The sequence below is a fragment of the Branchiostoma lanceolatum genome, chromosome 16 (genome assembly GCF_035083965.1).
Source record: "Branchiostoma lanceolatum isolate klBraLanc5 chromosome 16, klBraLanc5.hap2, whole genome shotgun sequence".
Lineage (NCBI taxonomy): Eukaryota > Metazoa > Chordata > Leptocardii > Amphioxiformes > Branchiostomatidae > Branchiostoma > Branchiostoma lanceolatum.
In genome coordinates this window covers 6,800,680-6,825,373 of record NC_089737.1, presented here as the reverse complement: position 1 = coordinate 6,825,373, position 24,694 = coordinate 6,800,680, and the positions used below count along the sequence as shown (strand labels likewise).

Here is a 24,694-nt window from a genome sequence, read left to right as displayed (position 1 = left end):
TCTTAATCTATATGATTTTGTATGTCATTTGTATTAAAATGAACTACAACCATGGCTCAAATTGTCATTAACTACTATATTTGTATGTGCAGAGAAAATAAGCAAACACCCTTTTTTTAAGGTGTAGTTGACCAAATGCGTCATCATTAACCTAAAGGGCACCTGCTTGTTTGTTATCTCAGTCATCGGTAACGTTACAGACGGAAAAACGTCACTACACTCAAGGACGAACTGGACACGTTCAAGTCACTACACCTGTACATTTTTGCTAGTTTAATAGCTCAGTGGACTCTAGGGTACCTTCCAGTGTACAGAATGATGTTGTTTACCATCTGGGGGGTCTACTTTGAGATGGCTTCAGGAAGTCAGTGTGCAACTTGTTTTTGTAGTTCAGAAACACCAGAAACTGACCAAACTAATACTTCAAATCTGAGTCTAATAGCTCACAGGGTTTTTCTACACCTACACCTGGTTGATTAACTGTCATTATCAGAGAAGTGGTCATCTTCTTTTCTTTAAAATAAACATGTAGGATCTTGGTCAACAATACAATGTATAACAAAGTTGCTTAAATTGTATTCAGTACTGTGTCACTAAATTTGGGATAATCTTTCTAGCTTTGAAAAAAATTAACACTTTGCTGTTTTTCAAATGTTTTAATATTTGCTTCATATCCCCAAAATGGAGTCATACATTTTCTATAACACCTTGATATCAGCATTAGAAACTATGTACATACACATTGCAACTTGTACTGCCTTTCACTATAATCTTAACAACAAATGCAGCATGACATTTAACATCATAAACCATCTTTGCCTGGATTGTTATTTGTTACAATATGGCCTTGACATATATTTAGACACTAAGTTTATAAAGTATCACAATTTTTGGCACATAATACACAGAGTCATTACAAAATTATAAAAGTACAACAGTTACTCTTCTATCATCTGAAGAAATAAACATCAGAACAATATAATATTCTGATATTACACCTCACTACAAATGGTTTGGTCCTCAAGTTGTTGACAATTATGTTCTAGAAATAATATAATACTTCTAGAAAAACTTGTCTTGTCTTGCCTTTACTGCAAATACTGAAAATAAGCATATACTCATGTATAAATTATTTACACACTTGTCTAGTTTCTTGTGTGAAAACATTTTTGAGTTCAGTCTCATTTGCAACTGAAATATATATCAAGGAATGCAATAGATGGACTAGCTTCTCAATAAGCTTGCTAATGACATAGCTTCAAAACTATCACAACTCTGCTTCAGAAAATATATCAAGGAATGTAACAGATGGAATTGGCTCTCAATAAGCTTGCTAATGACATAGCTGCAAAACTATCACGACTTTGGTTCAGAAAATGAAGTTGTATAAACCTATGGCTCGAAAGCCATGTATGGTCTTTGATTAGCCTTGCCAGGCTCTGTGGATCGCTGGAAAAGCAGCAGAAATTGGTCAAATAGAGTGAATAGTATGCTAAGGGAGTCGGCTACGGAGATAGGGACAATAGTCGTGGGTCTCCTATTGTCCCTATCTCCATAGCCGACTCCCTTAGCATACTATTCACTCTTTTTGACCAGTTTCTACAGTTAGAGTTAAGTATTTGTGCTACATATACTTCAGGTTTGCTATGTTAGTTTAGCGATTACAGGATCTTTTTATAAATATGAATTGGTATTGATTTTTTCTTTTTAGTTGAGAGAACGCTAGCGACCTCAAAAAACACCCCTCCCAATAAAATGGTATGGTGACCCTGTGACATCACAAATCAAGATGGCGGTCACCACACATGCCCACGGATCCAACAAAGGTTTTGCTTCGCAAACTTGTAACTATCTTTCCAGCAATCCATGAAGCCTGGTAGAGACTAGTCTTTGATATGTAAAATATAATCAAGTAAAAACATGGAACAGTGATGTAGTGATGCTATCTTTCATCGGGAATGTTGACGGACACTCCGAACTGCCGACTCAGCATCCGGAGTTGTTCCTCGTACATCACGTTCTTCTTCACCGCCTCGCGGTAGTTGTACTTCAGGTCCTCGATTTCCTCGAAGAACGCCGGGTCAAAGTTCGCTAGCTCTCCTCTCAGCTGAGAAGTAAGAACAAGGAATCACATTAATATGAATATATGCTTCGTATCTTCACATTCTGTGATATAATAACCTTGTACATTACTTACTAAGTACAAAATGGATATGGATACATTAACCTTCTTCCTGATACCTAATAATTTATCTGATATAATTTGGCGCCAAAAGGGAAAGTCAGCAAGGAGAAGATTAAGTGAATGGCAAAGCTTAAACTGAAACTTAAGCTCATAACGAGAAAGTGAGCAAATGCAAAAAAACATTACACACAAATTGACATACTAGTACACTTTCTTGTCTGTCAATCTATTTCCATTTTTTGTTGTTGAATGTTACATGGAATATATGACCATATTTGATAATTTTCCACCTTGTTGCTATACCCTATGGCATAGTAGGGCTCCAACATTCATTTTTTGGCAATACCGTAGGTGGCAGCTTTTTCTGATACTTAAATTTCAAGAATATTCGTAAGCTAGAAGTGTACAATCACAATTTATAACCCTATAGCCTACAAAAATATTCAGGTGCACCTACGGTCCAAAATGAGGTGCACAGCTCCAATTTTGGGTGCACAAAAGTCATGCACCCAGTATTTCGAGCCCTGCACAGTTAACCTTACCCTGGGCTCAACACTATTTATCGGGCCTTTTAGCCGGTTCCCTTTAGCCAGTCCCTTCTAGCCAGTTTCTTCGGCAGCACAGAGCTCCCAGTCTGCCGATACCCTAATTAGCGCACCGGGGGAGTTCTAGCCGGGGAATTCGTCGGGCTACAACTCCCCGGCACGTTGATTTAGATCCAGCGGGCTGACTGGCTTGTGTCGCTGAAGGAAATCGCTAGCGGCCCTGTCTAGTCTGGCTCCCAGGGAAAGTTAACCTCCGATCGTGGCACCCCTCCGCCCCTACCTTCTCTGTCTCCCTCTCCTGCCTGTCCTTCTCCAGCTGTAGAGACTTGATCTGTGTGCTCTGCTCAATGTTTTCTTCCATCAACTTGTCGTAATTCCGCAGCTTCTCCAACATGTCATCTGTGTGCTGGGAAGTGGATTAAAAGGATTTAAGACATATGAACCTGACATATAGTTACATTAGTTAATTCGTTTTTTAATGTGTTCATCCAAGCACATCTACACAGTCATCAGTAAATAAAGATGGTGATCTGTCCCATCAAAACAAATAAAGACATACTGGTATGCTAATTTTAATTGTCATTCTTTTCGCTTCTTGCAATACTGTCCTGCAAGCTTTTCTCTTGTCATGTATTTATTTTGTATTATATCTAAAATATCCTCTTTCCACCACTTCCCTTTTATACTTTCATTTGATTTGTTGTCTTGTCAATCTTAAAATTCCTCCTTACCACGTCGTCCCTGCCCCCTGCCATGGGGTTCTGCTGTCTCCTCATGACCTGTAAGTCGTGCACCAGCTCCGCCTTCTCACTCTCCAGGCGCTCACACTTCAGCCTGGGAAATAAGAAAAACACTGGGTTACAAACCCATATAAAGTTTCTGCATCCGCATCAATCTACCGGTATAAGAGTCCTTTGGCATAACAAATCACCAGTTAGATTTCCCAAATCAATGAATGTCAGATTAACTTTGAACCTCAGTAAGATTGGTCAAATGTGGCTGATCTGACGAATACTGTAAGTGTTGATGTTTGCAGGTGCATTATGTCACGTGCCTGCTTTGCATGGTGACCCCTTCACCAAAAACTTAAAATCACACCAAAAATTTCTTGCTCTGTCTTCTGTAACCTGCCTCGTTGTTTCAACTACAAACTTAAAACCACCGCGAACGCTCCATTTTCTATTGTAACCATGACATTAAATCCCCGCAAACTTAAAGGCATTTACAGGGACAAATGGGGAAACAGGGATTATAAAAAGCATGCTATTTTGCATAAACTGTGAAAGATGATGATGATGATGTGAAAGATCATGCTCATCATTGTAACCCAGCAAGTTAAAAAGATAAGTGAACAAATTTAGCAATAGGATTTCTTAATATTATCGACCACAGTAATTTGACATCCAGTAACTTGTTCAACCCCTAAAGACCCTCTGTTGAGTTACCTGGTCTGCTGCAGTTCCCTGAAGATATCCGGAGCCTTGTCAGACCCCACAGGGAACCTCTCCAGGATGTCCAGTTTCTCCTGCAGGTCGTCCCGCTCATGGACCAGCTGCTGTTCTCTCTCCGCAGCCTCACGCAGCAGAACCTTCACATCCTGCAGCAGCTGGTTCTGGAACAGGAAAATGAACATGGAAAATTATGTTAATGTTACATCCTGGAGCAACTGGTTCTGTCACAGGGAAAAGAAAGAAAAATCCATCTAAATGCAATCTACTAGTGATGACAAGAACTTCAGTCTGGAAAACTATCATAATGGTGGTTCAAGATAAGAGAAGACTCTTACCCAAAACAGAAGCAAACAAGGAATAACAAGTACTGTAAGTGCAGAAAAGTTTGCGGTGGTTTTATGTTCACGGTTTTCGCGATGAAACTCTTTACTGCAAACTTAAAACTACTGCGAAAAGCCTTTCCATTGTGTGACCATAGCGCTACTATTGTTTCCAACGCGAACTCAAAACCAGCTCGAACACTCAATTTTTTTCCTACCGCGAAATTAAATCCCCGTGAACAATTCTGCATTTACAGTACGTGTACCATATTTTCCTGGCTCTCTACGATAAGAACAGTGAATACTAACACAAGAGTTAGACCAGGAGACCACTTTCCTTTACTGATATCAAAGGGAAGAAAAAGCTAATGCTAGGGTCACAACTGGAAAAAGCGGACCCGCCGGGTAGTGACCCCTACATGGCTCTGTGGGATACCCAGTGTGCCTACCGAGCTATTTTTGGACCCAGTCAGGCCCCCAAATGTTTTTTACTCGGACTCGAAATCAACCCAGTGACAAATAGATGCCCTAAGCTAATCGTGAGAACACTGAGAGGTACCCCTGGTATCCGGCAGTCCGGTATGCGGCGTCGGGACCTGGCCGGGGACACCAGCGCAAATGTGACTGTAGCAAAAAGGAGAGTGATCGAAGTTCCCACCTTCTTCATGAGCTCCTCCTCTTTTTCCTTCATCTTGCTCTCGTACATCCTGGTGACCACGATGGACTTCCAACTCTTACTGTCCATCCCCTCCAGCTGGGGACCCTTAGTCTCCACCAGGGTCAGTCTCTGCTTGGTCTGAACAAACAACAAAAGTCAGATACATAATAGATCTTTATCCAAAAGATAACATTATGGATATATCAAAATAGAATGCATGTACAAACAATGACACCATACTACTTTTGATAAACAGAGAACAAATTTCTTTATTAATAACCAGTGCAATGTACAATGTAGCAAGTATGCTTGTTAGCAAGTCAACATTTGAATACTTTTGGACAGAAAAATAAGATAAAGATACTTTGTCAGTTACTTACTTAACAATTACTTCACAAAGTTGCCAAACAAACTTTGCCTTTCTTCATGTGTTCTGTTTTGTAAACTACCATGCTTCTCTGTTTTTGTTAAAACGTGAATAAAGAAAGATTTAAAAAACTTTAAAAAAACTTTTCCTTTAGATGTTTTTCAGAGACTCAACTTGAAGCACATAAAACACAACTTGTACGTCATGTAACTGCTCTGTACTCTTTATTTATCTAGTACATGTACCCTCTGTAGGGTACATGTACTAGATAAATAAATGTACTTATGACTAAAAAGGATAGTTCACTCACATCGTCCAGTTCTTTCCCCAGCTTCTCATTCTGCAGTTCTAGGTTCCTCTTGGCCAGCCGGACCTTCTCGGACTCGTCACGTTCCTTCTTCAGGTCGCTGCGCAGTCTCTCGTAGTCCGCCATGATCTTCTGCATCCCCTTCTGGCTGCTCTCGTACCGCATGCTCAACGTCCCGCCCATCTGGATACGCAACTTCTCAAGTTGGTCCTGAGGAAAGGCATTGTGATCTTAAAATTCAGATATTGCAATGGCCTAGTGTATAGACTATACAGTGCTTGTCTTGTATACAGTAGCTCCTAGGTTTCATGCCCAGAATTTTGCCTGCCGCGGTTGTGACTTCCCCCACAGTTGAGACGTTCTGTGCCAGCCTGGAGGCCTGTCTGCCCTAGCCCGGGGCCTCCCCCCACCCTGCCCCTTTTGGGGTCATTTGGGGGTATTGAAGAAGAATCAAGACTTTGAAAAATGGTATATATTGTTTTCCCTGCTTAGCACTCAGCACATGAGAAAGAGTATTAAGCAGACACCAATACCAGTGGACTAGCCCCCTGCTATAGTGCTTGCACAACTGATCCAAGGACTATAGAAACAGAGATGTGAGTTGGCTGAAGATTAGTTCTCAGCTATTTTGAAACCTTTTTTTTATCTATGAGAAGCTCAAATGGCATGCAGGCCACTTTTCACTGAGGTCATGAGGGAAGAGGTAAGGGTCAGATAAAATATAACACACTCAGATACTGATCATCAGTTTAACACTAAGAATACTGGTACCATCTCATAGTAGACTTCAACAATTGTCTTAAGAAGTTGAAATCAAAATCTTTAAAAAAAAAAAGCTGCAGCCTCACCCTGAGTTTATCGTTCTCCATCTCCAGGTCCGTAATCCTGGAGTTTGACACCACGCCCGGCGCTCTCTTCAGCTCCTCGTTCTCCTTCTGTACGCGCTCCACGACCTTCTTCATCAGGCCAATGGTTTTCTCCAGCTCGGGGACGGACTTACCGCTCCGACCGGAGAGACTCCCGCGGGAGTTCCCGTCGATCTTCCTCTGGAGATCACTCCTCTCCTGCTTCAAGACGTCGATGTACTTCTGCAAGTCTTCTACTCTGTCCTGAAGTTATAAAAAAAGACATTGTTTGAATCAAAAACAGATCACAGTGAAAAAGGATTTCAATGTGCACTTTGTGTTTCTCAGAATACAATGTACCTGTCCAGTACATAAGATACATGACATGAGTCAGATGTATTAGGAATAAGCTATGCCAAAATATCTGTTTCTTCAATCAGGTGCAAAAATGAAACCTTTACATAATATGCTTTAAAGCATGTTGAAAGGTCTGAATATGTGAACGGAAAGGAGGATGTCCGTAAACATTTTCATCAGGAATTGCTTTAAATTAATGCATTAAAATTTCTTTATCAAACAACCAATAAGTTTATGCAAGAAACTTTCAACTTTTTCTATAATTCAAGGATATTCCTTGCAGTCATTTCAAAATTTGAAATAAATGTCATTTAACACATAATTTTCTGGGGCTTTGCATGCCTATATATATTGTTTACAATGAATTTCATAAATTTCTCTGTGCACAGTTGAAGGTGTCATGTGTATGTACCTTAAGCCTGGGCACATCTCTCTTGGCCTGTTCAGCCTCTATCTTCAGCTCCATGTTCTCCTCAGTCAGCTGTAAGACCCTCCTTCTCATCTCCTCATCACCTCTGTTGTCTGTACTCACGCCGGGGATCTGTGGGGAGGGGAAGGTACCATAGGCATATCCGTTACACTTTTGAGTACTCACACCAGGGATCTGTGGGGAGGGGAAGGTACCATAGGTACACTTTCAGGTTCAGGATATTCAAAACAGAATCTATTATACATTGAGCAAGTAAAAATTAGGAAGAAGCTACAACTGTTACTGCAATGAGGACTAGACAAGTTGTTCTAAACTAGGACAGGTAGCACTAATCACACAAACACATTGTACATTCTTCATATCACCGAAGCGGCTACAATTTGACAGCTGTACTGGGTTAAAGGTTGTGTCCTTGGGAAAGGCTTTACTTACCTCACTTCATCCAGGTGTAAAAATGAGTACCTAACTTTGGTTGGGGAGGTTAAGGGTGGTGGAAGGAGAGGGATGGACTCTGCCTTCCAATACCGTGCCCTAGACACAGTGGATAACAACCCACTGCCCCTACAGCCTCAAAAAGGCTATGGGACCTTTACCTTTTTAGCTTATCTGTGTTGAAACATGTAGACATAACCTTACCTCTGCAGATCTCCTAGCTGCCATGTCCCTCTCCAGACTCTCTACCCTCCCATGGAGGTACCTGTTACGCATCATCACTTCCTCCAGTTTAGGGTCAGGGTTCTCCACAAGCTGTCTTCTCAGGCTGGCAACCTGAAGGGAGGATACAAGATGTAGGTGAAAAACCCATCCAACCTTAAGATGTTGTCTTAAATAAAAACCTCAAGGGCAAAATCATGCATGATTTCAGTCAATTTCAATCAATTCCAAATCTTTGTATCCGATACAAATGCAAGTGGAGTAATGCTAAACTAACTCAACTAGAAATTGAAGACATTGTGTTCAAGTTTTCTTACATGAGTTTTTGAGTTTCTTGTTTTTTGAATTGACACAATATTGACAATCACAAAAAAAAAGAATTACATTGCTAAAATGACTAGCAAACAAAAGATAATCAATGATACTCTTTTCCTTACCTCATCCTCTAGTTCGTAATTTTTCTGTTTGAGCTGGTCCAAGGAGGGATCCCTGGGGGTGTACAGCTCCCCTCCCTTCCCTCTCGTCTGCTTCTGGAGACTGGATCGGTCCTTGTCAATCCTGCAAGTCAAAACAAAAACAAGAGTATGAATGGTGATGAGGAAATACCACAAAGTTTGACAGAATGTAGATGAAATATTTTCAATATGTGCAAAATGAATATTTGGGCCTTAATGAATATTTGATGAATTTCAATTACGCAAATACAATGAGCTGTGCATGTACATGTACCTGACATTGTAAAAAGTCAGACAAAATAATCATTCGTACAACACAATCAATTTTATCAAACTCGCTTTCGGTACCAATAATGGTCACCATATACATTGTACATTTCATTCGTGATGGTATTGGTATTCTATGGCTGCATACCTTGAGTTGATGTCTCTCAATGTCGACACCTGCTTCTGTAGTTTGTCGTTCTCGCCTTCCTTCTCCGACAGTTTCTGTTTGAGCGCGTCGACTCTCCGCTGCCACTTCTTCCCCTCCTCCCACTTAGCGAGCTCCTCTGCTGGGTTCTACAGCGAGAGAAATCAAAGGACACGGTTCACAATCTTTCTTTTTTAACCTTCTGCCTGCTGCCTAACTCTGTAACCAATAGGGAATAGGGTGCCAAATGGCTACTACGGTGTGCTAAAGGTTAATCATTGATTGTTGTCATCTTTCGAGAAGAAAAAGCTACCCTTACAGTGTACATGTATTTTTGAAAGACTTGAGCTGAGCCCAAGCTACTAGCATACAGACCTGAAATTCTCAAAACCTACACCCAAGGGAGAGCACACTTATAGTAATGAAATGTTAAGTTTGATCAAGGACATTGTCCTTGGTTTGATATGTAATTTGTGTTTCTTATCATTGAAAATATATGTTACTAAGAGCTAAAATTTAAGTTACTGTACCCTTTTGTGGTAAAAAGGCAAGAAATTTACATAAAATGTGTCGCAAAACTGATACGTTCCAACCAAGGACATTATATATTCTATATAATGTCCTTGGTTTCTACCAAACAATGATTTACAATTATGACCTATTTTGTTGAGTACTTGATTTTGACAGCTTTTGACACAAGTGTTTAACACAGGTGTTCTAGCCTATGTTGAAAAGGCACAAGATATATTATTAAGTACTGTTGACACTAAGGGCTCAGATGCCCAAATCCTATTAGCTGATTTAACATTTAAAGCAACTGTCCACACATCTAGTCCAACAGGTTTAACAAGTGGACAGAGGAATAATTAGGGTCAATTCATCCCAGCCCCCTCCTGATCATTGTCTACTGAGGACATGCAGTACAAAAATGTATTCCAACCTTTTACAAATTAAAGACAATGTCACAATGGTATAAAATAATGTTTCATTATTAATCAAACTTTTAAAATTGAATGTCTTTTTAGCAAAAGGTCATTGTGTCAGAAAAATATTGATTAGTTTAAAGTATTGTATCGCATCTAATGTATGACACAAAGCTACTTACATTGAGTGAAAATCTACAGCCAGAATTGCTCTTGAATCTTGATTTTGTAATTGATTATCATAGATAACTTACACATTTCCTGCATTCAGACAACACCCATGTTATAAATGACAGTCCTCTACAAAACAAAACATTGAACAAAACAAAACATTTTCAATACTGGCCCCCTTTTTCAAACTGTTACTAAGTCATTAGTCTACATTCTAATTTAGGTTGCTGGACAATCATTATAGCATTTACATTATGTAGCTCAAGGTCAAATCAATTCCAGCTTATCTGAAGTCTACACTAAAAACAAACAGTTAAGGAGAGGACGTCATAAACCGTATATTTACCTACCACAGGTGTGGCTGTTACACCTGCATAATAACCCTGAATGGGCCGGCCTATTGTTCACTGTGTTTACATGGTAACTGAGCCTGGAAATGTCAGGGGTCACCAACCGTATTGACTGATAGCATCAACATGTACTGAAGTGTACTGTATTGAAATAAGGCATAATGAATGGGAGAGCCTTTATCATGATCATTGGGGATGGGTACTTTCTGTTTTTTCGAAAGCTGATAATCTACATGATGTACATTTGTCGATTTCTTATCAAGTCTCTACTTTGAACAAAATTATTCTTCATTCTATTTCATTGACAACATGAGTTCGGAGACCTCATACCTCCATGAAATATTTTGAGCCTTTGTAGATTTATAGTTTTATCTTGTCTCATTGATGATACAAATGAGGCCGTAGTTAGTATAATCTATTCTAAATGATGGTCTTATATTGTATTATGTATAAGTCCTTTCCTTTGGCAGAATATCATGTTTACACCCACCTTGTCGTCCCTCCTGGCCGTAGCTGGTCTCCCTGGTCGTTCCTTCTCCCTCTGCAGCTGGTCCTGGAGAGACTTGACCTTGGCTTTCAGCTCCTCCACTTCTGTCTGCTTCGCATCAAGGTCAACGGCTTTCTATACAAGCGCAGGAAAACAGGAATTCCTGACTTCAAATTCCTTAAAAAGCTGACACAGAGTCAACAGGAAAGCGACAAAATAAGACAAACAACACGGCAGATAAATGCAGATGAACAATATGATAATCGTTCCTTTTTTAAATTTACGAGTAGCCATCAGTGTTTTATTAGTAATTCCAAGTATCGAATAATACATTTTGACCCTCCAACAATTAGTTTAAAAATTTTGCCCCATCCCCATGAACTCTTAATGTCCCAAAGAGAAGAGAGACACCATACCTGGTTTTTGACAGACAGCCTCTTGCTCTTCCCCCTCAGTTCCTCTGCCTCACTCTCTAACTTGTCTCTGTCTGCCTTAGCTTTCTTCAGAGCTGTCTCCTTCTTAGCCAGGTCCTACATCAAGTTCATGGTAACAACTGTGTTAGAAGTTCAAGTCATAAAGATTTAGAAAGTAAAGTTAACGAAATGAAAAACATAATGATTAGTACATACATGTAATAAAAATGCATTTTTTCATACCTCTTTAACTTCATTAACCTCCTGATTCAGAGCATTCTCTCTTGTTTTCCTTTTCTTGACGTCTTTCTTGAGGGCGTCCAAGCGACCTTGTAACTCCTCAACCCTGTCCTGTAAGGTATTATTGATGAAAGTTTATCAGAGAGAAGTAGTTGCAAAAAGATTGACAACACTCAAACTGACAAATACAATAACCAGTTTGAATTAATAAAAAATATAAAGAATGCAATAGAGAGACAATGATGGCATGATACTATAAAATTGCAAGATACCAATTTACTTTCTTTTACATTTAATGATGATGTATAACCAGCCATGTACAATGTACCTGTAGTTCTTTAGTTTTCCTGTCCACGATCTTCTGTACGTTGATGTCCTTCTCAGCCTCCACAGCGTGAGCCTTCACACTCTCCTGAGCCGTGGACACCATATCTGCACGCAGCTCCATCAGAGCTTTACTCAGGGCCTGGGGAGACACGGGGAGTTGGGGTTTAAACTATTATAAATAAAGGAAAGGAAAGTGATCTCGAACCAGTTTAGCTCAAATGAACTCAATAAACAGATGAGCTATAATCTTCCACTGGTGATGACAGAGGAGACAGAGACGCTAATATATTTACAGATTCATTGTACCAGGGAAATTCCCCTAGCTCTTTTCAACAAGCTCAATGAACAGTCCCGTCCTTAGGTCTGCAAGCCTTTCCAGTAGCGTGCATGTCGGGTGAGTGGCATAGCCAGGATCCTAACTCACAGCTTCTTGGTCCATGAAGCAGGGTCACTAACTACTGGACTACGCATGCTTTAAGTACAAAGACTAGTCCATCGTAGCAAATCATACCGTGTCTGAATGTGTAACTCAGTCTACAAGCAACCTTCAACTTATATTTTACATAACTGAATGAACTGATGCATAAAAAGACTCATTTCTTCAACTACAAGTGCCTGTACATATGTATTTTCTTGTATCTCCACCTCTGACGGAAATCGGGGTGCTACCATTTATGTCCTATGCACCCACCTTGTGTTGCTTCTCCTTGAGAGCCAGCTGGTTCTTCAGCCTCTCCACCAGGTTCTTCATGGTGGTGGTCGGGGCGCGCGTGTTTGCCTCCTTCTGGGCATCCAGCTCCGACTGGACAACTGCCAACTGTGGAGGGCACACAGTATTTGTTAAAGTTTCAGTGTGTATATTTCACTAGCGAGGGGTACAACACACAAACATATCCCTGTGGTGTAAGTGCTAACGCAACCCTACTGCTTGGCCATCTGGATCAAAAGTAGTAGCATGAGTTTTCTTTCAGTTTCATCCATAAATAATTTCATCAGGTTGGTAAGTCACTGAATAAAAAGACTTGAATAAAACATTTGGTTGTACTACAAAGAGTCTTTTGTTTAAGTTTCAGTTTATATATTCATGCCAGCAGTACAACATATTGACTATCACTATCAGCAGTTTTCATTATGTCCTGGGGGAAACATATTCATATTTAATAATTAAATACAACAGGAAGAAACTAATATGAGATCAACTTAGTCTTAAAAACGATAGATAAAAAAAAGAAACTGTTTGGTCTACCTTACCTGGGAACTTTTCCCTTCAAATCTTTTGGTATAGGAAACTGGCAAACTCTGCTTGACATATTTGCATCCTTTCTAGAATTTTCACAGCCAACATATTGATGAATACAAAATAAAATGAACTTACAAAATGTCTCTTCTAGATTGCAACTGCACTGTTATAGCATGGAGTACTGCCCACCTCTTTCTGTAAGTCGGAGATCCTCTGTCTGTGCTCGTCCAGCTCACGGTTCAGTTTGTTGACCTCCGCAGCGCGCTCCTCCTTCAGCAGGTCAAGCTTCTTCTGCATCTCTCTTGTTTTCTGCTGCAGTAACTGTGGGAACAAGTTACAACATCTTGAAAATTTACACTCATTTCAATGGCATGACTTTAACATCATACACTGAAGCTCTGTATGGTGTGTATGACCTCATTCCACACTATCCCTATTTATGGCAATTACAAACTGCAATTATTTACTCCCCGCAAGAGGCAGTTTCGTGCTTAGTTTCGTGCTGCAAGCGTACATATAACCACACCACCAAAACCCAAGACTGTGCACATCTGACCTAGCGTGCAGCTGCCAAATTTTTCTACTGATTTCTTCAGTTGAAAACAAGCTTTCCCCAGTTTGATGCTTTAGATTATTTGGACTGGCTCAAGGGGAATTTACCACCGTTAAAAACATGTATTCATTCAGCCGTTTACTGTTTGAGTTGGTACCCTTTTAGGGTAGTGGAGTAATGCATGAATGAGACCTTCTGTGCCCCCTTGAGTATCTTGTGCTGCCATCTTGCAGATAACTATGGTACTGCATGGCCAAGCGTACACGAAGAACTATTTAACACCAAGTGAACCTGTTTCCATCTCTCTGCTTCCTTCTTTGCCCCCTTGAGTTTCTCCGACTGCAATGGCATCTAGCAGATAGCTAGACTGCGATGCCATCTAGCAGATAGCTAAGGTACTGCAGGGTGAAATGTTCCAACCTGTTTCCACCTCTCTGCTTCCTTCCTTGCCCCCTTGAGTTTCTCAAACTGTGCTGCCATCTGGCACACAACTACAGTACTGCAGGGTGAAATGCACCAACCTGTTTCCACCTCTCTGCTTCCTTCCTTGCCCCCTTGAGTTTCTCCGACTGCGATGCCATCTAGCAGATAGCTAAAGTACTGCAGGGTGAAATGTACCCACCTGTTTCCACCTCTCTGCTTCCTTCCTCGCCGCCTTGAGTTTCTCCGACTGCGCCGCCATGGCGTTCTGGTGCTCGGCCACCTCCTCCTCCAGGTGCTGCAGGCGCTGCAGGTCCCTGTTGGTTGGGACAGCTGTGCCCGGCTGGTTGATTCTCTCCTGCAAACACAGATTGTTGTAACCTTCTTTTTTTCTTTCTAACCATAAAGGTTAAACACATTTGGTTCTAAATTTTCGTCCCACTACACTGATTTCTGCACTGACGTCTCGAAATTTTAAAAAGTTCCAGGGGGAGCCCCCCTAACCCCCCCTCCTAAGAGCAGGGGGACCCCATTCTCCCTCTAGTGCTCTCCCCATGTACAGTAGTGGGCTTTTGGGGAGGGGGCTTTTTTGTTAAAAACTTTGGAACAGGATGCTACAATCATTAAATTTGTTTTTGGCATGTAGGTACCTGAATCAAAAGAGATGCAAATCAGGACATAATCAACGTAATTTATGAGGAAATCTCATAATTCGGCTGGTGCGTAGGTGTGCACGGGTCTGTGCAGATGTGTACTGGTTTGCACATATGTCCCTTGTGTGGAGTTTCCCCCTATACCCTCCCCCTCCCTACCTGTGCCTGTTGTTTAAAGTTGACGTGTAGCTTCTCGTCCTTGTCCTGTAGTTTATCCTGCAGTAGTCTGATCTCCTCCTCATGTTTACTGTACCCCCTCCCCCTAACGCCTCCCTACCTGTACCCCCTCCCCCGTCCCCCTCCCTACCTGTGCCTGTTGTTTAAAGTTGACGTGTAGTTTCTCGTCCTTGTCCTGTAGTTTATCCTGCAGTAGTCTGATCTCCTCCTCATGCTTGCTGTACTCCTCCTGTTGAGACTCTCTCTGCTGCTTCAGTAACTCCTGATACTTCTGGATGGACTCTTCCTTCTGAGCCAGCCTGGCCTGTGAGGATATTTCATCAAGTTGTTTTTCTTTTCATTCATAACAGTTTGGTAAACATGTTAGTGCTTGGTCAATGTTACATGTAAATGTTAATAAATGCATGGTAAACTCACACTGTTTTGCATCAGTTTTGTTTATAAACGCATGTTACATACAGAAAATACCAGAAACTAAGCGAATGGCTTAATGAATAAAATTGTGAGCAAATACATGGTGAATGAAAAAGTAAGAAGGATTTTCCTTCCTTGTTGAAAGCATTGCTCTGTGTTCTATGCTTCTCTAGAATACATTGTACATGTTAAGTTTTCCTATTTATATGGCTATTTCAAATCCTCACGCAGAGGGCAAATTGAAAGAATTTAATTGGCAAGCTCTCTTTTCTCTTAAAGCATGCTTCTAAGCTACCAGTCACATTTCAGCTACCGATGGTATTATTGCATCTCATTTGAACAATAACAAGCAACGATGGAGTGTTCATAATATTATACATATACAAAAAGGACTAACAATCATAGCTTTTAACACAATGTCTAAAATGTAGACTAGAACTGAAGCCCACCTGCAGGCTGGTTATAGTCTGTTGGGCGGCCTTAAAGGCCTGTTTAGTCTCGTAGTCCTCCTCGCGTGTCCCAGCCTCGGAGATGATCCTGTCGCGAGCTTCCGACGCCGGGAGTCTGAGTCGTAACTCGTTGATCACCTTGTCTCTAGATATCATATTGGCTTCCGCTTGTTTCAACTGATCCTCCAACTCACTGGCTTTCTGTGGGGAGAAAAGGAATAGAAATTACCATTTTAGTAGTAATTTGAAAATGATACAATAAGTCTAAAAGATACTACAGTGAGCACGACCAGTGATTGCTGCTTTCTTTAACCCTTCCAATGTTAAGGCTGATGAAAAATAGGCCTTACATGAAGTGTAATTGAACAGTGACATTAGATTGAAGTATGAAATTCCTTTAAACTTCTCCCTGCTTGGGTAGCCTTTGTCTGTCTGGATTAAAAGGTAAGGTAGCAGAGAGAAGGTTAAAAAGAAGAGATGAATTCAGAATTATATTTCTTTAGATATTTTTTACCTTGTACAGTACTTAAGACTGTGTTCAACAGAGTTGCCTGCACAAAACCCTACAGTATAAATCCATTTATTTTTGCAGGAACTTAATTTTGCTGTAGAAGGGAAAAGGAGGCTTTTGCTGTTGAAAAAATTTTGTAGTGAAGTAGTAATAAAATGGAAATGTATATTTGCATCATCATGAATTCACTGTAGAGAGGTCACCACGAAAAAAGTACTGCAGACATTCTAAGATTTACAGTATTTTCTACTATAAATGCTGCATTTTTCTACCATTGATCCCCACCTGTTTCTGTCTGTCTGCCTCATATATATATTTGTATAGCATCATGAATTCACCGTAGAGAGGTCACCATGAAAAAAGTACTGCAGACATTTTAAGATTTGCAGTATTTTCTACTATAAATGCTGTATTTTTCTCCCATTGATTCCCACCTGTTTCTGTCTGTCTGCCTCCTGTTTTGTCTCCAGGATAGTGCGGATGTGCTGTTTGATGATGTGGATGGCGTGCTCCAGCTGGTTCGCTACCGGCAGGGTCGGGTCTGGCATGGAGCCGGTCGCCTCTTCAAACTGAAACGGGAAAAACGGGGGATTTACAAACATGCATTTTGTTGCATAGTTTAAGAGTATCCTGAAGGTACTAAACGATAATCTGAATTTGAAATACATACTAAGTAGGTCTCTTTTTGCTCAGTATTTCATGTCTTTCTTCACTAATGCAACAAACTACACACTTACTAAACAACTTGGGGATAATGACAAGATGTAAAGTTTCCTAGTCTATGCTGTCCAAAGGGTTTAAGGCAAGCAGTGTTTCAAGACATTTGATTCTTAGATTTATGAAAGACAATTCAATCACATAGTACGTATTGTGAGTACAATAATCCAGAACAAAAATCTACATTAGAAATTGTCCCTGCTAAGAGGTTTTTTCCAATATTGAGCTACATTTGTAAGTACCAACTAATGGCATCCTGAAAACGTTTTCAAAGCAGTATCGATGGTGATGGTTACCTTTACAGCAGCGTCCAGCACCAGATATTTTTGACTTTGTATAGATGATTCTCAAAATAGCTCTTGACCAAGTACACATACATCTTTTTCCTCCATTGACTGCCAACCACACAATTTAACGGTGCACACCACAGTTCTTCCACAACCGTAATTTTGCAGCGGTATCCATCAGGTGACAGTTACCTTGACAGCAGCGTCCAGCACCATGTTCTGCTGTCTCTCCATCCTGTCCACGAGCCGCTCCAGCTCCGTCTCACGTTGTTCCCACTGGATCTGTCGATCCTCGTGTCGCCGCGCTGTCATCACGGACTCCTCCTCTAGGAGGGAGATGCTCCGCTCATGCTGCGCTACCAGGTTCTCCAGAAATACTGCCTGAAATAACAGAATAATCTGTTACCATAGGAACTGTTACCATGGAAACTGACTCCTCCTACAGCAGGGAGATTCTCCGCTCATGCTGCGCCACCAGGTTCTCCAGAAATACTGCCTGAAATAACAGAAAAATCTGTTACCATAGGAACTGTTACCATGGTAACAGACTCCTACAGTAGGGAGATGCTCCGCTCATGCTGCGCCACCAGGTTCTCCAGAAATACTGCCTGAAATTATAGGAAAATCTGTTACCATAGGAACTGTTACCATGGTAACAGACTCCTCCTCCAGGAGAGAGATTCTCCGCTCATGCTGCGCCACCAGGTTCTCCAGAAATACTGCCTGAAATTATAGAAAAATCTGTAACCATAGGAACTGTTACCATGGTAACAGACTCCTACAGTAGGGAGATGCTCCGCTCATGCTGCGCCACCAGGTTCTCCAGAAATACTGCCTGAAATTATAGGAAAATTTGTTACCATAGGAACTGTTACCATGGTAACAGACTCCTCCTCCAGGAGAGAGATTCTCCGCTCATGCTGCGCCACCAGGTTCTCCAGAAATACTGCCTGAAATTATAGGAAAATTTGTTACCATAGGAACTGTTACCATGGTAACAGACTCCTCCTCCAGGAGAGAGATTCTCCGCTCATGCTGCGCCACCAGGTTCTCCAGAAATACTGCCTGAAATTATAGGAAAATCTGTTACCATAGGAACTGTTACCATGGTAACAGACTCCTCCTCCAGGAGAGAGATTCTCCGCTCATGCTGCGCCACCAGGTTCTCCAGGAATACTGCCTGAAATTACAGGATAATCTGTTACCATAGGAACTGTTACCATGGTAACTGACTCCTCCTCTAGGAGCGAGATGCTCCGCTCATGCTGCGCCACCAGGTTCTCCAGAAATACTGTCTGAAATTATAGGAAAATCTGTTACCATAGGAACTGTTACCATGGTAACTGACTCCTCCTACAGTAGGGAGGTGCTCCGCTCATGCTGCGCCACAAGGTTCTCTAGAAATACAACCTGAAATAACATGATAATCTGTTACCATAGGAACTGTTACCATGGTAACTGACTCCTCCTACAGTAGGGAGGTGCTCCGCTCATGCTGCGCCACAAGGTTCTCTAGAAATACAACCTGAAATAACATGATAATCTGTTACCATAGGAACTGTTACCATGGTAACAGACTCCTCCTCTGGGAGCGAAATGCTCCGCTCATGCTGCGCTACCAGATTCTCCAGAAATACAGTCATGTCAATCACAGAAGAAACATTGCCATGGCAACTACTGCCATCATTACTGCTCCTCGTCAAGTAAGGAGATGCTACGCTCGTGACGTGCTCCTGGGTTTTCCAGAAATACCACAGGCAATCACAGAAGAAATTTGTCACTGAGAGTTACAAAGAGCTGTTGCCATAGCAACAATTGCAATGATAACTTATGCCTCCTCCAATAGTGAGATGCTTTGCTCATACCCTACTACCAGCTTCTCCAGAAATACAACACAGAAAAAAATTTAAAACAGAGAAGTTGCCAAAGCAGCTGTAGCCATTGTAACAGACTCCTTTAAGAATAGAGAGATGATTTGCTCATGCTTCACTACCAATTTCTCTAGGAATACTGTAAATGCAGAAATATTCGCGTTGGTTTTAGGTTCGCGGTTTTCGCGGTGAACTTTTACCTCGAACTTAAAACCACCGCTAAAAGCCGTTCCATTCTGTGACTGATGGTCACGCGAACTCAAAACCACCGCGAACACAAAACGCGAACTCAAAACCACCGCGAACACTCCATCTTCTTGAGCAACTATTTTTGGTGTACACCATCTTCTCCCTACCGCGAAATTAAAACCCCGCGAACATTTCTGCATTTACAGTACAAAATTCTACAATTACAGAAAACAATATTGCTGACATCAACACTATTCTGGAAGTTTCATGATAAAGCTTCTTCTTGCAACCCTACCTGTTCCTTGAGCCTGGTGACGTCCCTGTTGAGTTTTAGGTCCTGTAGTCGGATCTCGCCCATCTTGGCGTGCCACTCGGCGACCTTCTGTGCGCCCTTCCTGTCCTTCAGGGTGGCGATGAGCTCCTCCAGACCCTTGTGCTGCAGCTGGAGCCCCGCCAGGTTGTCTTCAGCTGTACGTCTGTCCTCACGCGCCTGTCACATGCAAGGAAGAAAAAGATTCAGTTAAACGCAGCAAGCAAATAGTGGCTACTTTCAAAAGTCAATACATCTTGTTGACTCAGATTAAGCTTAAATCCTCCCACACCATTATTGATGTATAGGGCGGTGCCCATCTCCGTTTCATAGCCCTGGGCCACACTGTGGTGCAATCACTGCAGCAGGGGGCTAGTCCACTGGCAGTGGAGTGTGTTTAACTTCCATACTGTTTCAGAAGTATGTACCATTTTTATAAAGTCTTTGGTATGACTCAATGTGCCTCTTGTCCAGAGGTGTCCTACCTGGGACTTGAACCCCAGTCCTTCTGGTCTAAGTAATTTGAACCAGATGTGGTGAGAGGCAGAAGGCGCAGACCACTACACCACAGGGACACCCCCGTCACATACATTGTACACAGCAGAAAAAGTTAAAACACATCAAGCAAATAGTGCCTACTTTCAAAAGTCAATATCTCTTGTTGACTAAGATAGATTACTTGAATTTATTCTCCCATGTCCCGGCCCATGGCACAAGCAGTAACGCAACCAGCAGTATGGATCAAATTTCATGGATCCATGGGCCAGGGTTTGATCCTAGGGTTGGCCCCAGCTCGGACATGTTGTAAGGGATTAGATTGAATTTCGTCATTTCGGATGGTGGCATAAAGCCGGCAGCCCCGTGTATGAGGGAGCTTCAGGTGTAAGCCTCAAACCTCTGCACATAAAAGAACCCAACACACTTTTCAAGAAGAGAAGGGGTGAGCTGGGGTGCTTGGCTAAAAACAAGAGCCGTAGTGAAGCTGTATTGCACTACTACTATAGCTTCACCTATTACGGTCATCTGAAAAACATGCATCACATACATTTATTAGGAAGCTGATTTTTAAGTCCATTGCAAAAGTTTCTGGAGAAAAATGGCATGTCTTTATGAAATCACAATCATGGTTTACGATGATTAGACATATATTTCTCAACCTGTTTGAGTTCCTGTTGAGTCTTGACCTGGTCCTCCTGCAGTCTGAGCAGGTTCTGGGCAAACTTCTCCTGTTTGGCCAGAGGGAGGGCACCACTGAACTGTCTCCTCAGCTCCTGGGGTGTGCAGGGAGAGAAATTATACTGTTGAAACTCGGGAAAATTCAGCCTCATTAAAATTTAAATCTCTGAATAATCAATTCTGTGGACACTTGATGGCAAGTACTTGTAAACCAGAGGAATCCTCCTAATATCTCTCTCTCTCCTATTTTACGTCTTTTATTCCCCATCATATGGGAGTTGCCTTGAATGTGCTTGCACATGGATGGGGGAGCCCCAGAACTCTTCATCAAGTGCAAGTCTTTTTTGTAGCAAGAGTTTTTACGGCTGGATGCCCTTCCTAACGCCAACCCAAACCCTACTGCTGGGCTTAGGACATGGGAAATGTGTGTTAAGTGCCTTTCCCAAGGGCATAACGTCTGGGTGCATGTCCGGACATGTCTGGGTACTCCACTGGGGATTGAATATGGCTAACATTATCAACTGATATTCAATTGTTCCAGAGGTTGCGCTTATGGTTGACAAGGATTGTTATCTTGTGGATCCAATTGATACTGTTCTGTTTTTCTGTTTCGTGTGAGTTTCCATAGTGACTCCCATGTAAGTCTCTGCCTTCTTCTAAAACAGCTGTTTTAGATGCCTGGCCAATTCTAACTACTTCTGACAGGTGTTCCTTGCCAGCTTGTTTTCCCTTCCTTTCTTTCTAACGGTTCAACGTTTCTTTTTCACTTCCCTCTTGGACAGACAAGGACAACGTGGCACTGCACTCAAGTTTTTCATAACTTATTTCAAAAGTGCCGCGTACAGAGAACAATACACCATTTTTTACACCTGGGTGGAGTTAGGAAAGTCGTGTTAAGTGCCTTTCCCAAGGGCGCAAGATAGGTGGCGTCAGGGGATTCGAACCCAGGACCGCTGGGTTTTGGGCTGAACACCCTGCCATTATGCCACACGACCCACAATCTTAGTGGTACATCTACGTCCAGGTGTATGGTCGTATCCCAAGTTACCTGTACGGTTGTCTTAAGATGTCTTGCCCTGTTCCTTCCCTCCACCTTGGCGTGGTAAAGTGCCTGTTCCTTCTCATCTAACTTCTGCTCCAGTCTCAGGACCAGGGCTTCAATCTTGGAGATCCTGGAGGTGGCGTCTTCAAGTTTCCTCACAGCTGTACCCTCGCTGACTTGTAGGGCCACAATGTGGTGGTGGAGCTTACCTAGGGGAGGGGGGCAGACAAAATGTTTGGTTAGTTTAAACTAGCTACAGATGACATACTTGGAGTACAAAGTTTGAACAAAGTTTGTGCTAGCTTGAAGGTTCATCTGTGTTGGTAGATATCAGTCCTAGAACGGTAGTAGAGTGGAACTTGTTGCCACCAAGTATCGTAGAAGCATCCTCAATAGACAGCTATAAACAATGCATGCAGTTAGATATGCGAAGGTTAGACATGACAGGTCGTTTGGTGTAATATAACCAACTGTGCATGCCGCGCTGCGTGCTCTGCGAAGCTGGTGTGTTACACTGAAGGGCGGTTATACTGGCTATACAGATGCAGATTCTAAAGCAACGTTACAGTCTTTAATTTCTAACACAAGAAATTGGACTTACCCAAATTTTTGACTGACCAACTCTAGTCTTTGTCAAAGGAATGAGCAATCCACTGCTTCTGTGACGTTATGTTAACTTTAGCTAAACTTTCTGCAACTTATGACCCACTATTTGCAGAGTCAAGTGTTCTATCTGCATAAGGTGACAGCACAGCAGCGGTAGATAGCTCATTCCTTGACAGAGACCGAAGTTGACCAGTCAAAAATTTTGGAAGTCCAATTTTTTATGTTGGATCTTTTATCAACTTGGGTAATCATTTTGTGTCCATTTTTTCATCATACCCCCTATAAGATTTCCTTAACAGTTCCATCATAACTCTTGCTTTGAAACTGTCTGAGACTATCATTTTCCCTTATACATGTATATATAAATGTATTTTGAATACTGTAGGTGTACACGAGAGGAACGTTACCTATGACTGTCTTCTCATCGCTCTCTGATTGGATGTCGAGTAGTTGTTGCCGTAGCGATGCCACCTCCTTCTCCCTGGACTGTTGCTGGGCCTCCAGTGCTCGTGCCTGGGAAGCACCGACCTCCGCCATTTCCTGGGGAAGTGTAGAAACAAACCAACATCATTAATGATAATCTATTACCATTTTGTTATGGTCCCTAGAATCTAATGGTACAACTCAAAGATTTTTTTTACAGTGAAAGAAAACAAAAAGTAGGATATTTTACACATACGTTTTTCTACAAACATCAATTAACATGGAGTTTCAAAGCCTTTTGCCAGTAACATCAATACCAGTGGGAAGGTTAGGACTAGATAAACTACATGATGATGAAAAAAAGAACCAACTACTAGTACCTCTTTTCTCTATCCTTCAAGGCTGTCTCCAGATTTAATTTTCTTTTCCATCCTACTCATTTTTCGAAGCCCACCTTGTTGATTTGCATGATTGAATCTGTCATTTTAAGCTTACAACAATGCATTTTTCATTGGATTCATGTCATTAAGGTCTCATTCATGAGTTTTTTCGCCCCATAGGATTACATGTTATAATACGTGTTTTACATGGCCGCGTTCGTAATGAAGGTATAGAAAATGTGCCAATGTTTTTCATTCCATGTTGAGAGCAGTTACCCTGGATTATGTAAAAAAATTGACAACATTTTCACTACACACAATCTCTTTTTATAGCAATTACAAACTGCACTTGGCTACACCCCCAAAAAGCCACTTTCCAGCTGCAAGCGCATGACCGCATCACACACGATGCCCGGGCTGTGTACCTCCGACCTCGCGCGCGGCTGCCGAACTTTGCCCGCTAATTTCTTCAGTTACAAACAAGCTTTCATCAGTTTGACGCTTGAGATCAGCTGGGCTAGCTAAAAGAGAATTTCCCACCGATATAGATACACGTTCATGCAGCCGTTCATTTTTTGCGGCACGGATTCTTTTAGGGTACCCACTCAGAGTAATACAGGAATGAGACCTTAAGGTGAGATTTTTTCCATGGACAGGGTAAAATTTGTGTCCATCTACACTAGCAAATTTCCATCCTGAGACAGAGGGATGGGTCCTGGAGACAGCCCTGTTAACCTTAAACAATACCAGCATATTTGCAAATCCATTAACCATAAACTTTCATGCTAATGTTAGCTTCAAGTTATTGTCAAACTTATAATGAGGGTTTCACAAACATTGTACTTCAACAAACCTTCAGTCTGGAGTTCTCCACTTTCAGAGTAGCCTCAGATTCCTCGAGTTGCGCTATCTTGTTCCTATCCGCGTCGCTCGCGGCTTTTGTGACGGAGTTCGCCAGCTCGTCCCTCAGCTCCCGTTCCACGCGCTGGGCCTCCAGGTTCATCTTGGTCAGCTCCGCAAACTTTGTCTCAAGTTCAAGGTTCCTCTGTTCTAACTGTGAAACTGAAAATAATGAGAGAAAAAAGAGACTGTTTTGGCTTGTTCATCTTTGTACCAGTTCAAATGATTCAATGACATACGCACTTTATCTTTTAAATGTTTACTTCAACGAAAGGGACATACATTTTTTTCTGTGTGTGCAAGTCTGTGTGTGCATGTCTGTGTGTGCATGTCTGTGTGTGCATGTCTGTTTTCTTCTGAGGGGTGAAGTCTGCCATCTCTGCCTACCTCCTTTGGAACTTTTTGTTGGAACATCCAACAGACTCAAACAATTAAAATCCACACTGATGCTCATTCAAATATTGCATTGTCTTTTCTCT

At 41.7% G+C, this 24,694-nt stretch overlaps 1 protein-coding gene across 1 annotated transcript in view; it reads right to left on the bottom strand.

The window, feature by feature from the left end:
- Window positions 1-758: 758 nt before the first annotated feature.
- The window catches only part of LOC136422189 (centrosomal protein of 290 kDa-like), a 42,059-nt gene continuing 18,123 nt past the window's right edge, over window positions 759-24,694 (bottom strand). Inside the window, exons 22-48 of the mRNA XM_066409833.1 lie at window positions 24,169-24,377; window positions 22,920-23,052; window positions 21,913-22,115; window positions 20,846-20,959; window positions 19,674-19,868; window positions 17,511-17,699; window positions 16,749-16,883; window positions 15,804-16,004; window positions 15,071-15,244; window positions 14,313-14,468; window positions 13,327-13,458; window positions 12,589-12,714; window positions 11,899-12,036; window positions 11,574-11,681; window positions 11,334-11,447; window positions 10,921-11,052; window positions 8,990-9,135; window positions 8,557-8,677; window positions 8,102-8,233; window positions 7,448-7,576; window positions 6,682-6,942; window positions 5,837-6,043; window positions 5,160-5,297; window positions 4,176-4,342; window positions 3,462-3,564; window positions 3,011-3,136; window positions 759-2,107 (exon numbers count right to left, since the gene is read on the bottom strand). Coding sequence (XP_066265930.1) covers window positions 1,943-2,107; window positions 3,011-3,136; window positions 3,462-3,564; window positions 4,176-4,342; window positions 5,160-5,297; window positions 5,837-6,043; window positions 6,682-6,942; window positions 7,448-7,576; window positions 8,102-8,233; window positions 8,557-8,677; window positions 8,990-9,135; window positions 10,921-11,052; window positions 11,334-11,447; window positions 11,574-11,681; window positions 11,899-12,036; window positions 12,589-12,714; window positions 13,327-13,458; window positions 14,313-14,468; window positions 15,071-15,244; window positions 15,804-16,004; window positions 16,749-16,883; window positions 17,511-17,699; window positions 19,674-19,868; window positions 20,846-20,959; window positions 21,913-22,115; window positions 22,920-23,052; window positions 24,169-24,377 — 4,154 coding nt within the window. The 3' untranslated portion in view covers window positions 759-1,942. The remainder of the gene's footprint in view (window positions 2,108-3,010; window positions 3,137-3,461; window positions 3,565-4,175; window positions 4,343-5,159; window positions 5,298-5,836; window positions 6,044-6,681; window positions 6,943-7,447; window positions 7,577-8,101; window positions 8,234-8,556; window positions 8,678-8,989; window positions 9,136-10,920; window positions 11,053-11,333; window positions 11,448-11,573; window positions 11,682-11,898; window positions 12,037-12,588; window positions 12,715-13,326; window positions 13,459-14,312; window positions 14,469-15,070; window positions 15,245-15,803; window positions 16,005-16,748; window positions 16,884-17,510; window positions 17,700-19,673; window positions 19,869-20,845; window positions 20,960-21,912; window positions 22,116-22,919; window positions 23,053-24,168; window positions 24,378-24,694) is intronic.